At 39.1% G+C, this 17,506-nt stretch overlaps 1 protein-coding gene across 1 annotated transcript in view; it reads left to right on the top strand.

Annotated features, from left to right (window-relative positions):
• The first annotated feature begins 5,021 nt into the window (after positions 1–5,021).
• ak5 (adenylate kinase 5) overlaps positions 5,022–17,506 on the top strand; it is a 480,651-nt gene continuing 468,166 nt past the window's right edge. The window contains 3 exon segments of the mRNA XM_028811187.2: positions 5,022–5,147; positions 5,149–5,206; positions 8,246–8,413. Of these exon segments, the coding sequence (XP_028667020.2) occupies positions 5,037–5,147; positions 5,149–5,206; positions 8,246–8,413 (337 nt within the window). The 5' untranslated portion in view covers positions 5,022–5,036.

The following is a 17,506-nucleotide window of genomic DNA, read 5'->3' as shown; positions in this document are numbered from 1 at the left end:
TGACCCATGTGTCTGCAACATTTCAAAGAAACTGGGAAAGGATGACACTCTTGATCAAGTAAGGAGATGTAGCCAAATCAGGTAAATGGCAACTTGCAAACCGAATAAACAATATCACCGAGCTGTTATTATAATGTACATTGACGTGACAAACATATGAACACTCTAATGTGATGAATATGATACACAGACTGAATTTTAGTTCCCTTTCAAGAGCACCAATGCTCCATATTTATTTATTTCTTTAATTTTATTTTAATTATTTTTTTTAATGTCAGTTTAGACTACCTGTTGTCACTTCTCAGAGAATCGTCTGAAAGGTCAGGAATATCCCAGCTAAACTTTACTTTGTCATGTCTCCTCTGCTGGTTGTCTTTAACCACCTGAAGAAGTGCTACATCCAGATTTCATGTGGTGTGGGTGCTTATACATATAACATAACATGTTGTTACCAACATAAAAAGGCAATTTGCAGCACTATCTGTTTTCCTAACGTAATTGGAGCAGTTTAATGCACTCATATTGCAATGAGGTCACCTAGCAAGAATGAAGCTGCTTTTGTTAACTGTAAGCACTTACATTCTATTAACATGCAAGTCATCTGTGATGCCAAGATAGGACTGACAATTATCAGGACTGCTATGGCATAATTCTGCATAAAAGGCATCTCCAATTACAGATGCCATTCACAAAGTGAAATCAGAGACCATAGATGTGTTTTTTTTTTTCCTCCTCCCAATACACACACACTTTGCTGATGATTAGTGATCCACCTCATCGCCACAGATTGAACCTATTTTTATTTCAAACATGGTGTGGCTGGAGCTCATGGCATTTATAAGCAGCAGTTAACATGTTGCCATTTAACATACAGTATTTGCTCTTGTTACTTAGGCCACCATGTAAAAGTTCTTTGCGTGTGTCTAATTTAGAGACATAAACTTCTGCCTACTTCGCACTACTGGATGCGTCATGTGACTGCATCACCAGCTAGTGGTGGTCTGCAGCATTGTGAATGCATATTTCTGAGGTTGATTGGCATGGTTCATACATGGTTGTTTCAGGGTGGAACTGGGTGGGGTTTGAGGTGCGTTCACAAACGCACATTTACTGTTTCTTGGTGTACACGTATTTTCATGCTCATAATCACACACATTTTTATAAATGAGACCCCAGAGGAGTGAATAAGTTAATTTGCCAAGCATTCCAGATATCAGCCCCTCAAGGGGACACTGCAGGAAACTATCTGAACCAAATTTAATTCTGCCTTATATGCTGCATATTCACCAAATATGGATGATAATGAATTCATGGTTAAGATTGTGGCACGCGGGTGGGGGTGGTGCCCAGCCGGGACGCCCAGGAGGACAGGAGGAGGGCTCATTCCTCCTCCGGACCACGAGGGGGCGGCCGCCCTGGTTCCTTTGAGGGCCACGGGTGCAGGGCTTGGAAGCCCAACCCTGTAGGGGCCCATGGTCTCCGCCAGGGGGCGCCCCCATGCCTGAAGGACCCGGAACCCCAATACTTCCGCCACACCAGGAAGTATTGGGGGGAAGAAGATTGGGAACACCCGGAGGGCTTCTGGGAACACAGCCGGCACTTCCGCCACACAGGGGAGTGTCTAGGGAGTGTCGGGGATCACCTGGAGCCCATCCGGGCACTTATAAAAGGGGCCGCCTCCCTGCAGAGAAGGACTGGAGTTGGGTGAGGAGTGGACAAGGTTTTGGAGGCAGGAGAGAGGAGGCGGCCTGACGAGCAGGCAGAGAGAGTGTGAGAGCCTGGACTTTGGGGGAGATTGGTGTGAGAAGCACTGGGTTGTGCACTTTATTGGACTATTTATTATGAACAATAAACGTGTGGTGGACTTGAATATGGTGTCCATCTATCTGTGTCCGGGCAGCGTATCACAAGATTATTGTGTTAAATCTCTTCATAGGCTGGAGATCAAGTCACTGTGTTCCACTAATATAACATATCATTTGTACAAACATTGGTATTTTCTTAAACGTCAATATCTTTAGAGATATCTTCGGAAATACTCTGGAAAATGCTTAAGGCCTGTCTAAGGAACAAATTATGTAATACCAGTAATGGCGCACTGCATGATAATGTGCAGCGAATACACTTGACTTGAGCATTCCTAGTTTTCATTCTCTTTCTCTGTACATTTAGCATTCATTTGCTCAGAGGTTGATGCGCTTGCTGCTTTCTGAGCAGCTGTTCTTTTCTCCATCCTAGCGGCCCACTTCTTCTCTTCTTTCGTCGGCATCTCTTTGCGTTTAAACTGATTAAGGCAGTGTTTGTGTTGCAATTAGTATGTTTACTTTAATTTTTCACTTAAGCTGGCACTTAAGTCTTCAACCTGCGTCAAGAACGATTTAAGATAAAAAAGAGGTAGGGGAAGTGTCGGCGAAGGGATGAGAATGGCACCTGTACACATGCACCGCACAGCCGCCCTGCTGGCTGCTACCGAGAGTTGATTCTACAATAAAATAAATAAAAATAAAAAGCGGAATAACCTTGGAGGTCAATCATTACCCCGAAAGTGAATAGTAGACTTTACGTAGTATATGTGTTCCAAATTTCAGGTCAATTGTTCAAACGATTTGCGAGCTACAGGTGATTTAAAACCCTGGACAGACAAACGAACAGCCACAGTAGCGTATTATATATTGTCAGTAAAACAACCACAAGACATCGAGAAGGTTTGGGGCAGCCACCCATATAATTGTTCTCGGCTGCAAAATTGATTAAATAATAGAGACATGCTCATTCAACAGAGTCCAAAACAGAACTGACTTCCATGAAGCAAGATGGCAGCTTTAAAGCCCAGTAGCGGAAGTGATGTCATCAATACCGGAACCAGAAGTGACGTCAGTGGCTGCCCCAGAGCCGGGTGGGATTTCCCTAGAATGGTCTGCAAAAGATCGAGAGGGAAAATTAGTGCACTTCGCCACCCCCTGGTCTGGCATGGAATCACAAGTATTTAAGCCCTTTAGCTGTCTCCTAAACACACATGTGTGACAATATAATGATTATTTACTAAAAGTAATAACAACCTATAAGGCAAAATCTATGTAACTGATCAGGAACGTGCTAGATTGTTTAATAATATGCTGCCAGTTCAATCAGAATGTACTTTTTTGGCTAAAAGAGAACCAGGGAAAATAACTTTAAATTCATATTTTCTTTTTGTGAGTAGGGAGAAAGGGGCAGTTAGATTTTAGCCACCAAATACACGGAAATTAAGCAATTGTACAGATTAACAGTCATCTCGAACTACATATCAGTGAATAGAAATAAATAACCAACAAATTTAAGTAGTACTAGGGTGTTGTACCGTGTTAGATTACATCTTGCCTGAAGAAGGGGCCTGAGTTGCCTTGAAAGCTTGTATATTGTAATCTTTTTAGTTAGCCAATAAAAGGTGTCATTTTGCTTGACTTCTCACTACAACATATTTAAGGAATACTAGAACTCCTTAAACATGTCTGTGTTTTGAAAAAACAAAGCTGTGCATAAAGAGCAAAGTTGCAGAGATTTTGGTTTATATGTAGAGAGAATAATCTATAGCTTCATTATGTATTTTTTACACTTCCAAAAATCCCATTTTAAAAATTCCTCCAGTTCATCTTGGAACTTGCTCAATTCAGTGCATAGTCATTTTGACCACAGTATGTCCTGGAGAAAGGAGAAAACCTGAGCAGAATGCTAGTCCACATTTGGCCAGTTTAGAGCCACAGATGAACCAGTCTTGTATAGTACCCCTGAAAAGTCTGGACACAACCAGAAATTGATTTGTTTTTATTATAAATTTATACCTGTTTTTATTAAAATAACATTAAATTGATTTAAAAATACAGCCAGAATAATACTTCTGTTTATAATGACGTTTATTGCTTGAAATGCCTAATTTTTAATTTATAATGCCTCAGTTGGCTTCTTCCTTAAATACTTTACATGCCAAATACCAATGTCATCTGCAGCAGTGAAATGGCAACTCCGGGACGCTGGCCTAAGTGTCTAAGTTTCAAAGAAAAGGCTCTATGTAAAACTGGCAAATAAATGAAAAGATTAAAACGGGCAAAAGAACACAAACATTGGACCAGACTGGAAAAGTGTATTATGGTCTGCACCCTGGAGTCGGCTTTTCTCTGTTGTATACAACATTGGTATTTGACGTTTATTTAAGGAAGAAGCCAACTGAGGACCTGAGAGGCATTTGTTTCTCCAACTACAGACTCTTATGTACTTATCTTCTCATGCAGTTGCCCCTTCTTTTTCTATTCTGTTTTGACAAAGTTTGCCCACTTCTTTCAAGACAGTAACATGCACTTTTGTATGAAGCTTGTAGTTTCTTGGCAATCTGTCACATGGAACTACCTTGATTCTGTCAAAAAAAATGCAGAAACAATACACTGACATGTTTATTGAGAAAGTTGTTTCATTTTGGCCACTTTTGAACCCAGACCTGAACTTTAGGAATGCCAGTACCTTGCAAACCAAGTGAACAGAGTAACAGGATCCAGCAGTGCTAATGCAGCGACAAAGGTTTGTCTAATAACAAATTAGCATTTAGACATAACTAATTAGGATAAGCTAAGGAAGTTTACCGTTAGGTTAGTGAAGGAATGGCTGCCAAAAATGGGAATGTGCACTCATATGTGAATAATAAATTCTAAATGTGTCATTTCAAGCAGTAATAGCCATTAGCAGTGGCTATATTTTTAAATCAATTTGTTGGCGTCTTGATAAAAAAAGTAATCACTTTCTATTAAAAACATGAAAATTGCTGGGTGTGTCCAAACTTTTGACTTACACTGTATGTCTTTGGTATGAAAAAAAAAACACATAGACTTCACATAAACAGTCTGCAATCTGGGATTCTAACTTCTGATTCTGTATCAGCATTGTTAAATAATAATCAACATGTCCCAACCAACATTGACAAACCCAGACTGACTTTGTCCCAAATGTTTAAATAATTATGATTCTCCAATCTGTTATTCCCCCTGTAGAGTCTGCTGACTGGATTGATGTACTACAGACCAGATGATCCAGTTGAGTACATGGAAGGCTGCTTGAAAAAGGTCCGAGAACTTGGGGGGACAGACAAAGTGAGGTGGGACACGTTTGTTGGACAGGAGAAAAAAAACCCTTCCCCCACTCAATGGAGGCCAATCCAGGAGATCATTTTTCAGAAATGGTAAGACAGATGATATCTTTAAAATAATGATCATACACGGCACAGACAGTGTTTTCTTTGTTTTTCTAAAAAATGTTATTCATTATCAATTTTGCAACAGAGGGTAGACCTCAAAACCTGACTAGACATTCTGTGTATTTTTCATGAAAAACAAACTAACAGCGCATTTTCATATGCATGAATGTAGCTCAAAGTGTTTAACAAGATGTCAAAGAAAATCAAAAAGAAAGGACCAAAAAACAAAAACAAGTTAAATTAGTTAAAATGAATAAGTAATAAAAATAAATCAATGCAAGCTTACATAACATAGGTATATTATTAGTTGAAAAGTGAGAGCGAGAGAGATGTTGGTAGCTTGCACTGATACAGTGCATTGCTGCACCTACCACACAACGAATCACCAAAAAGTGGAGTCCTTATAAATAATATTATATTCTAAGTCTCTAAAGATAAGTCTGATGATAGCTGAGAGGCCAAAAAGATAAGCAAACAAAACAAAACAGAAACAAAAATCTATGGGGGTTCCAAGGCCAAAAGACCACCCAGCTCCTACTGGGCATTCTACCTAACATAAATGTTCTTAAGTCATTCCTCATTGTTTCCAGGCTTTGTCCTAGAGGATTTGACGCTGCAGGACTCGTAGGCAGTTGGGCATCTGCGCAGTGCCTCGAAAGGAAATGAATTCAATGATCAGAACATCTGGAACAGCCTTGTTTTTGCTTCCTTATCCTGTATATACAGCAGCATTTATGTGACTCTGACTGTGACGAGTCACCCACAGTGAAGTGTGCGATGATCCTAAGTGCTCTTTAGCTATGGAGATGCTTGTGGAGGCGAAATAAGATGAGGATTTTTTTTTATCACCAAACTTTGCAAAGTTAATTAAACTCAGACAGTCTTTTTGATCTTTTTTGCAATCAATTTTCAAGGAGGCAGAAGGGAAAGGCTTAATCGTTTAATCTGTGCTGAATCTTTTGTCATCATTACTTAATTGAAATGTGTTAGCTGCTAAGAAAGTGTTACCAAAACAAGAGTGTTGCTAATGTTTGCTTCTGTTTAGCTCTTGCCTTAAATTCCTGAATTGCTCATGTATACTTTGTTACATGAGAAAGAAAATGTGCCCAGATCAAAAGAGTTTTCATTTTTTGTTGCTTTGTTGTTTTTAAGGATGTAGGAGTAGAGGCCTATGCTAATCCAGCAGATCAATATTCTTGGATTCTTTGCTCTCCCTATCTGATTATATCATGTCTTCTGAAATGTGATTTATTTGTTCACTGTGGGGATTGGCAGTTCCACAAGGCTGTGGGTGTACAGTTCTTCCAAGTCCATCTCAAAGCAGTCTGCTGTGAACACATCACACAGGGCATCATATGAATCATGGTGTGTGCAGAAGGAAAATTGGCTAGCAAAAGCGAAACATTTGGTGGCTCGGGTTGTAAATAAGAATGTATTGTAAAATTTACACACAATGTTCATGTTATTAGTCTATAATGAGGTTCAAAGAGGCAGATGTTATTAACAAGACAGTGGCTGGAGATAGAAGGATCAGTGGAAGAATATGGAGCAGATTACAAATGATGGCAAAGCACCTTCTCTGTTGGGAGTAGGTCTAGGAACACGGTCAGCCAGGAAAGGTTTAAGCTCCCTCTAACATAGTTGGGGGGTTATTAATGGAAATGGTGTCCTGTATAATTACACTTGCTGTTCGGGTGTACACTTTTACAGAATATTTCCTCAACTGTGCACCTGTTTGCATCAGTTTCATGTGTAAATACAGTGGCCATCAGTCCCAAGAGAGAAGAGGGGCTCTTTGTTGATGATAACCCACTCAATACCTATCTACAGCTGCCCAGACTGATCAAGTCCAACACCAGCTCAGATGCATTTTCCAGTAGCAAATGATCAATGGATAATTGATAATGGATGATCTGAATTGCGTTTTACCTCTGTGAATTATCAGCCTAGAGTCCACGGCCATTACCGGGTTCACAATGTACAACATCTGTAAACATCACATAGCTTTGACATCTGCATTATAATGACATGATGCACCATCTACCAGTCTCTCCTGTGTGTGTGTGTTTTTTTTTTTTTTTTTATCTATCCCTCTGGACTTTTCATATCCTGCAAGTGCTTTTCTGTAGCAGCCATTGTCAGTATCATCTCAATACCACATACCCAACATGTTCTGCAGCATGTTCGATTGACCATGTATTGCATAAAACAGAAATTTGACTGAGTTGTTAATATAACTCAAGAATGGGTTATTGAAGCACTGTTGGGGTACTGTGCAGCAAAAAATCCTAATAACCTAAAATCATTGTAATTTATTATTGCCTTTTTAATATAAAGATTAAAATTATTGTGTGCATAATGGACATGATTGAAAAGTATGATCACTAGACTGAGATTGCCTTTCCTTGGAAGCATTTAAAAGGAATGTAGCAAGGGCCAGGCCTTGTGCTGGAAGGATGACATGTCTGTTTCTTCAGTCCATAGTGAAAAACAGAAGAATACTGACACCAAACCTGTCATCTGGCCACCGATGCATCAATAAAAGGAGCCCATTTCCTAATAAAAGTTTGAGAGTACAGGAGGTAATATGGACAGACTCAGCTGAAGAGACAGAAGAAGAATACCAAAGGTCCATGAGTTAAGAATAAATATACCAGTGGGTAACAAAAGCATCACTATTTGGTCCCCCTTCCTTCAAATTGTATTGGATAAGAGAAACATTGTCCAAATTAATACATTTCACTAACAAACAGTAGAAGATTGTTATTTCCACCTGGCAAAATAAATTGCTTGTCTTAGCATTGTTGCTGTTAGCAATACACCACATTTATAAATATTATTACAAAATCACAAATGGTAAACACACAATTAATGGTGTGAGAAACGGGAATTTCTGGTGTAGACCACCAAACATCCAGCAAAAGAGACAATACAACTAAAGATGGATATATCAGAAGGGAGACAAGATTATTAAGTAATATGTTGCTTCTTACTAAATTATATTTCTACTTGTTTATCTTTCAGTGTTGCCTGATAGCTCCAACTTTCCTTATCGCCGCTATGATCGATTACCACCTATCCATCAGTTCTCAATTGAGAGTGATTCAGATCTTTCTGAAACTGCTGAGCTGATTGAGGAATATGATGTGTTTGACCCAAACAGACCACGGCCCAAGTTAATTTTTGTTATTGGTAAGTAAATCGAGTGTTGTTGAGACGTATGTGAAATGTATTGACTCCTTATCAGTTTGTTTGACAAACATACAGTATATAAACAGGATTCACGTAACAGTAAGCAAACATCACTGTTTTATGGTTATTAGCCGTATCTGTTGGTGTGTACATGGTTTAAATAATTTAAAAAACAATCTGTGCACTCTCCTATAGGAGACTATATGTTACTATTAAAGTCTAACTTGTAAACCTTAACACAGTAAAGAAATGAATATAAACAAGCCAAACCTTAAGATTCTTTGCCCTCCTATGCACTGGAATAATGAGTCTAATGTGTCAGTAATATGCTTACTGGATTTATTAATACACCTATATAAGAAAAGTTTCGAAAGGAATCATCCATTCAGTACGGCAGAGCTTGTCATCAGCAATTCATATAATGTGTACAAAACAATGCTGAGTGAAGCCACAAAGGTCCCAAAGGTGCTACTTTTACTTACATTATGAGATTGGATAATTTACTATTTTGGAAAACAGATAGCTGGGTAAAAAAAATCTACTGTAAAATGTGTATATGTACTCTATGTGTTTATAATAACTAAAGAGGTAATCCTTTTCTTCCAGTTTTGAATACCTGACAAATTTCTATAGTATATTTGGTGCCTTTAAGAGGCAAATTTTGGAAGGAAATTTATTTGCAGTGTCTACACACACCTACATTATAAGACTGTAGGCAAACAAGCACAAGTTGGACATTATGGTCTTATAGATTCATAGAAGCCTTTAGTTACAACAACCCATTCAACATGTTTAGTTGCATACTAACTGATACAATGTCAAGCTGAATTCTCACAAATGCCTATATTTGTCATATGAGATCATAACAAAAGACTCGGACAGCTTCTCTGGTGTTGAATTGAAGAGCATATACCAGTTATTGGTTAAATTGTTTGGCATATTAGAGTGAGAAGAGACCAGTGATGGTGAAAAATTAAAAAGAGCTGAAGACAAGAATAATAATGTAGATGTGCAGGCTCACTTAGTGGTAGGACAAGCTGAACAGATAACAGAAAAAATAGCATTTTCTGAGGTATTAAGTCTTATCATAAGGATGCTGAGTTATTTTGTCGATATGGAGAACTCTGATGAAAGTTGAGGGAGAATAAAGAAGTTGTAGGTGTAAGTGGTGGCAGATGACTTAAGAAAAGTGTGGCTGTTTACCCAAATGATTGTTAAGTGGGTCATTCTTGTGTCAGGCTGATTACTGTCTTCATCCAGCAGATTATTTTATTATGTTAGCTGGCAATTATAAAATGGCCCCGAGCGAGTGAGGATTTTGTGCTGAGTGTAGTCAGTGATGGACTAACACCATGTCCAGGGTTAATTCCTGCTGTGCAAATCATGGCTCTAGCTCACATTGTTGTAAATGGGGTACAGATAATTTATGGATGGATGTTAGTTATATTTATATATCTTTAAAGTATTTTTCAAATGTAGAATGTGTACAGTCATGATTTTTACAAATTTTAGGTAAAAAAATATATCTTCGTTTATAATACGCTACCATGGCTGTCTGTTTGTCTGTCCATGATTTTAAATCAGCTGTAGCTCACAAACCATTTCACTTATTGACTTGAAATTTGGTACACATATACTATGTGATGTCTACTATCCACTTTCGTGGTGATGATTGACCTCCAAGGTTTTTTTTTGTTTGTTTTTTTTGTTCTTTATTTTGCCTTATACAATTTCTTGTATTAGGAATTCGTTAGTTTTCTTATACCTCTTGGGGTCAGAGCACAGGGTCAGCTATTGTACAGTGCCCCTGGAGCAATTACAGGTTAAGGGTCTTGGTTAAGGGCACAGCAGAGTAGGATCTCTTTTGGCAGTGACGGGGATTGGATACCAGCACAGATCCTTATTCCTCTTTTTATTTTTATTTTATTTTATTGTAGAATCAGCTTTCAGCAGCGGCCAGCAGGGCAGACGTGCGACGCATGCATATGGGCGCCGTTCTCATCCCTACCAATTTTACCATCACTTCCCCTACCTCTTTATATCTTAAATCATTTTTGAGGCAGATTGAAGACTTAAGTGCCCGCTTAAGTGAAAAATTAAAGAAAAACGTACTAAGCAATTGCAACACAAACACTGACTTAATCAGTTTTAAGGTGAAAAGATGCTGCCAAAAGAAGAGAAGCAGCGGGACGCTAGAGTAGAGAAAAGAAGAGCTGCTCAGGAAGCAGCAAGTGCATCAACCTCTGAGCAAATGAATGTTAAATGTACAGAGAAAAGAGTCTGAAAACTAGGAATCCTCAAGTCAAGTATATTCACTGCATGCTATTGTGCAGTCTGCCATTACTGGTGTGTGTGTATATATATCCTGTAATACAGGATATGATTTCAATATTAATCAAAAATGTTTTAAATGTTCTTAAGATACATTATTGAAGTCTAATTTCATCTATTAATTTTTTAACCAACTTACTAAGTTCAGCGTGGCTAAGAGCCAGCAAAATATATAAAAATGTCAATTCTCGAGTTCTTGTAAACCAGTTCCACATGCATATGAATAAATGAAAGTATTCCATTCCTCATAGGCATATGTGTGGATTAATTATTGCATTTTTATAAATGTATATATTTTTCTTCGCTTCACTTTACTTAATCCAGTTCTTTTCCAACTGTTGGCGTAGAGAACATGCTAAACCATTGCCACTCGATCCTCTCCTTCAATATTGTATCTGTTCACTTTTGCTATATCCGTTTTTCTCAAAACAGAAGCTCCACAAAATCATCCCAGTTCATCCTTCTGGACTGTTTTGACCTTCTGTCTTCACTGCTCACCTTCAGGCCTTGCTTTTGAAGTCTTTGTGTTGGTATTTGTTTTGTCTTGGTAGAGCAATATTTTACTCTCCCCTTTTGTATTATTAATATGTAGCCTTTGTCAGAATGCCTCAAATCTCACAGACTTACCACTGTTTATAAGGTATTGTACCATATAACTTCTCCCCACCTTCCCTTCTACATTTATAACCTCAGGCAATGGTGTAGTAAAAGACAAGCAGGAGTTAAGTTACAATTTAAACAATGTATTATTGATAATCTCTCTATATTATAAAAAAAAAATCCTGGAAAGCAAAAGCAAGGCTACAATACATGATCTTTTCGGATGTTTTCGGAAGACATTTAAAAGACGCACTAGACAAAAGAGACTTGCCACGGTGCGTCTCGTGGGGACCATAAACATGAGACTTGGTGCCAAGAGATTGTCCCAGGGCTGTCTCGCGGGGACGTGGAACATGAGATTCTTGCAAGACACGCACTACTTACAAAAGATATTATATAAGAGCACACCCATCAAAAAAAACTCAGTGGTGTAAAAGCACGTAGTATACATAGATCATGAGCTCTCAGCACATATAAAGTGTATAAGGACAATACGGAGAATAGAGACTCAAAGGTGTTGGAGAGAAAAATAGGCAGATAAGAGATTATGAAAGCAGTGGAATTCGAAAGGCTCAAACAAGCAATGGCATGATACACATGCAGAGAAAGGTACAGAATATGAAAGCAGTAAAATTCGAAAGTATTGTAGCATCCCAGCCAGGTTGAGGGCTTTTTGGTTTTAAGTGACTGTTAGGTCTGATTGAGGGAGGGCGGAGTACATCACGGAAGACTGATAGTAGGGTATTAATTGGTGCGGTAAGGGGGGGCGTTGGAGAGGGTTCCATAAAGTTGTGTTTGGGGTTAGGAAGTCGGCGATTGTTCAAGTAAAACTTTTGTGACACTTTACCATGTCAGTCGCTACAGTATCAAAGAAAAGATAGAAACGATCGCATTACCGCAAACAAAAGGCAACGACAAGTTAAATTTCAAAGAATACACAATTTGGTCAGGTGTATATTGATGATCACGGAGAAGCAATGCAATTTTAACAGGCAAAAAGAAAGGTAATGTATATATTCCGCGAATAAAATTACACACCAAAGGAGATTGTGATGTACCATTCATATTAAAATGTTTACAGTTTACCGTGAGAATAGCTTTTGCTATGACAATCAATAAATCACAGGGACAAACATTATAAAAAGTCGAATAATTTATTAGAGAAACAGAAACAATATTCACTCACGGGCAGTTATACGTTGCGTTGTCACAATGTGTCTCCAAAAAATATTGTTTTTAATGAAGCTTTAAAGTAAAAGTGCAAATAATGAAATTGAAACAATTCCAAAGAAAAAAAAAAATTAAATTGTATATCCGATTAACCAAACACAGGGGTTGGCGAACAAAGAGAGCAGGGGGCAAAGCCCCTTGTATTCATAAATAATAACAATATGCAAAGTACATTTGAATATTGGCAACCATACAACCTGATAAATAGTAATGTGTTGTTTCAGGTTGCACACGGACTTGTTAGTTACTTAAAATGTCTCTAGTTAAGGCATCATTGGTGGTCAGCTTTCTTCAGAACAGGCCGCATGCCTGTCTCAATATGGCTGCCGAGCTGTGCTCTTCATTGTGTTGTCCTTTTCAGTTCATGGTGTGAGATGGTCTTTCATCAGTTTGGTAAGAGAGAGAGAGAGAGAGAGAGGGAGTGAGCAAATTTATAGGTTTTCTGTCCAACCCCTACAGCCAATAGGACTTCATGATACTTAAAGGCTTCTGATACAAGCCAATTCCAAATAGCCATACTTCAGACCAATGGGGGGATAGAACACCTTCACACCTGCCCCCAAAACCATATGTTAAGGTAAAGCTTGGCAGTTAGGCATCCTGGCTTTCCTGCAGGGTGCTGAGAGAGAGACTTTAGCAGAGAAACACTTGCCAGACTGGTTTGAGGCACTTCCCCTCCAACCCTATGATAAAATTCAAAGAGACCCATTCCTAAAAGGGGGGTAAACATGAATGCTTCTCACTAATGTAACCCTAATATTACATTGCTTTGCCTAAGTTACAAATAAAGACATACAAAATATTTATCAAGTTGTATGCAAAATTTCACATCACAACAGCATTCTAATGATGTGACTGTACCACCTATGTCTATCCCTCTTGGTCATTTATTCAAGCTGTTCTGTCTTAACCTGCATTCTAATGATTTGTTTCATATCCAGTCTTGAATGGTCTTTCCAACAACATTCTGCAAGTATCTTCTCTCTGTTGCTCATGTGTGAGCCCATGAGTAACACTGATACACCATTTTCATAAAAGCTATTTTTGTTTTTGCCAGCAATTCTTTCTTACTGAGAAATGCTTAATTTAGACCAAAGCACGACTTGGCTTCTGCTGTGATCCTTGTATTAAGATCTTTGTCTAGTTTACCATAACATTCAGCAAAGCATCTCGGTGCTTGCTTTCACTTAGTCTGACCTACGAGAGTTTTCAAACTTTAATGGCAGTGTTCCTACAGTAATAAATGAATAGACTGGTTTAAAATACATAATTTTTAAGTAAGCGAAGGAAAACAGTTAAGAAATTTTGAAACTAGTAAATTATTCATTTAAAATGTACAGTTATGTGGCTCAAATTCACTAAATGTGAGAGATCTAATGATCTGTTCCTGGTATAGTTTTATTTGGATTCTAACCAGGTTTAGTTTCTACTCTGTGCTGATATTTCTGGGATAGGTGCCATCCTCTTCTTTACCCTGCCTGGATGCAATGGGTTTAGAGATGAATTTGGATGAACAAATGGATGCTGATACTCAGTTCATATATGAAGGGGCAAGTACATGTTGGATTTAGGAGAGATACTGGCATTAGTTTGTTTTTCAATACCCAGCCTTAGATATGAAAAATGACAGATGTTCAAAAACTGTTATCTTTCTTAGGAAACATATGCAATGACAGTTTTCAACATCTGGAGAGAAAACATTACATAGTACACACGGTTGCTCTTAGCACCGCACACCAAGATTAAGAGCGTTCTGCAGAAAATATAAGAGAGTATGTCTCCAGCGAGCTTTATTTTCTATTATGAGCTCAGGAGATTGAACTATTTCACCCTCATAAATTAAATCTCAGGACTGAATTACATTAATTATCTGTTCACATGGTGCATATAATAATTTTTCCACAATTATTTACACTTCATTCAAGGAAAGCAAAAGACAGATTATTTTTACACTCCCCTCTTTCCAATGAAGGAGGCTGCACTCTAATTTGGTGCCTGCCGTCTTAGGTTCTGCAGACTAGCAACAAGGTGCAGTACTTTATTTCCTGAATAATTTACATTTGAAAGTAAACACTGGTTGATTACATTTCAGTTTAAAGCTTAAATTTCATGCACTTTTGGTTTTTTTTTACCTTCATGCTCATATTGTAAAAATAGCAAATATATCTTTACCGCATTTGAAGAACAATAAATGTGCCAGGCTAAAAGTGTGAATGAATGTCCTTTGAGACCAGACAAGGAAAGGGGTTCTGGAAAAAAAAGTAAGTGTATTCTGCTCTAAAAGTCAACATCATAAAGAAAAGGGAGAGTTAGCGATCCAGTCGGAGGTGATTACTGGTGATGTTTTATGCAAACTTTAAAATGTTCCTTCTACTGATCTAGATTTCTCTGCTGTCATTCTCTGTGTCAGTATCCTGTGAAAACAGGTTGGATTTATTTTAGTGAACATCCTGCTGGTTAGACATTCTACACAGACTTCATTTTAATGGAGTTTTGAGAAATGTTTATTTATAACACAAAATTCATAAAGTATTCAGATCCTTTCACTTTCTGCACACTTTATTTTTTCTTCCTCTTTCGGCTGCTCCCATTAGGGGTTGCCACAGCGGATCATCTTCTTCCATATCTTTCTGTCCTCTGCATCTTGTTCTGTTACACCCATCACCTGCATGTTCTCTCTCACCACATCCATAAACCTTCTCTTAGGCCTTCCTCTTTTCCTCTTACCTGGCAGCTCTATACTTAGCATCCTTCTCTCAATGTACCCAGCATCTCTCCTCTGCACATGTCCAAACCAACGCAATCTCGCATCTCTGACTTTGTCTCCCAACCTTCCAACTTGAGCTGACCCTCTAATGTACTCATTTCTAATCCTGTCCATCCTCATCACACCCAATGCAAATCTTAGCATCTTTAACTCTGCTACCTCCAGCTCTGTCTCCTGCTTTCTGGTCAGTGCCACCATCTCCAACCCATATAACATAGCTGGTCTCACTACCGTCTTGTAGACCTTCCCTTTCACTCTTGCTGATACCCATCTATCACAAATTACTCCTGACACTCTTCTCCACCCATTCCACCCTGCCTGCACTCTCTTTTTTCACCTCTCTTCCACAATCCCCATTACTCTGTACGGTTGATCCCAAGTATTTAAACTCATCCACCTTCACCAATTCTACTCCCTGCATCCTCACCATTCTACTGACCTCCCTCTCATTTACACACATGTATTCTGTCTTGTTCCTACTGACCTTCATTCCTGTCCTCTCTAGAGCATATCTCCACCTCTCCAGGATCTCCTTGGCCTGCTCCCTACTCTTGTTACAGATCAGAATGTCATCCACAAACATCATAGTCCACAGGATTATTGTGTTGTTAATTTAATTTAGAATGGATAAATTTGCCATTTTTGTGCATCGAGCTACCCATAATGACAAAGTAAAAACATGTTTTCAGAAAGGTTGGCAAATTTATTAAAAATAAAAAACTGAACTCTCATTCATATAAATTTTTAGATCCTTAATTCAGTACTTTGTTGAAGCTCCTTTGTCAGCAATTACAACTTTGAGTCTTCTTGTGTGTGTCTCTATAAGCTTTGCACACCTGGATATGGGTAGTTGATCCCAGTTCCTGGCAGATTTCCTGAAGCTTCAGGTTGGATGTGCTGATGCTTTCTGAGATGCTTTTCTTTTTGGTAGAGAATGGTTACTGTAGCCTTTTTTGTCAGCTCAAACCAGTCTGGCCACACTCCTATGACCTCTCTTATCGGCAGTGCCAGAACTGCCACTCACTGGATATTTTTGCACCATTCCAAATAAACTCTAGAGACTGTTGTACATAACATCTCAAAAGATCAACAGTTATTGAAATTCTCAAACCAACCTTTCTGACACCAACAATCATGCCATGGTTGAAATTACTGAGATCACATTTTCCCCCCATTCTAGTGTTTGATGTGAACATTAGCTGAAGCTCCTGATCTTTATCTGCATGATTTTATGCATTGCGCTGATGCCACCGATTGGCTGATTAGGTAATTGATAGATCGACAGATAGATAGTGTGGAGACCAGCCTCGACACAGACAGGCAGACACCAATGGTTCAAACACCAACACACGTTTATTGTCCATATTTACACTATTTACACAGTCCCAAAGCACACAACCCAGTGCCCCTGCACCAAGCACCCTCAGTCCAGGCCTCTTCTCTGTCCTGTCTTTACCTCCTCCACTCCTCTCCTCCGAGCTTCGTCGTCTTCCACCCGACTCCAGCTAACAAATGGAGGGAAGCGGCCTCTTTTAAGTCCACCTGGATGTGTTCCAGGTGCCTCCTGATGAGCTTCCCTGCGTGGCGGAAGTGCCGCACGAGCACCCGGAAGCACTCCGGGTGTCCCTGGTTTTCCTTCCACCAGCACCTCCGGGTGTGGCGGAAGTGCTGACGTCCAGGACTTCTCAGGCATCTGGGTGCCCCCTGGCGGTGACCACGGGCCGCTATAGTGATGAGCTTCCATGGTCTGTTCCCTTGGCCACCATACAAACCAGGGTGGCTGCCCTCTCGTGGTCCGGACAAGGCATAGTCCCTCTCCTTGTCCTTCCAGGCATCCCAGGTGGGTACCTCCACCAGCCTCCCACCATAATAGATAGATAGATAGATAGATAGATAGATAGATAGATAGATAAGCAGGTCTATGGGTGTTCCTTGCTCAGTAAGGGAAAATAGAGAGAAGGAGCAAAGGAACTTTAAAATAGGGCATAAACACTAAATGTATTGTGATAATAGCAGACCTTAAGCCAAAAAGAGTATTGGAGAACCATTGCCTGTCCCCATTTTAATCCAGAGAAAATGAGGGAAAATCGGTCAAAATAAATAGCATGTGAGAATGCTAAAACAAGAAAAGCAAGCTGTGCTTCTGAGCATTCTGTCTCAGTCAC

This window comes from Erpetoichthys calabaricus, chromosome 10, assembly GCF_900747795.2.
Source record: "Erpetoichthys calabaricus chromosome 10, fErpCal1.3, whole genome shotgun sequence".
NCBI lineage: Eukaryota > Metazoa > Chordata > Cladistia > Polypteriformes > Polypteridae > Erpetoichthys > Erpetoichthys calabaricus.
Note: the sequence above shows the minus strand (reverse complement) of the source record. Positions and strands in the feature narration are given on the sequence as shown.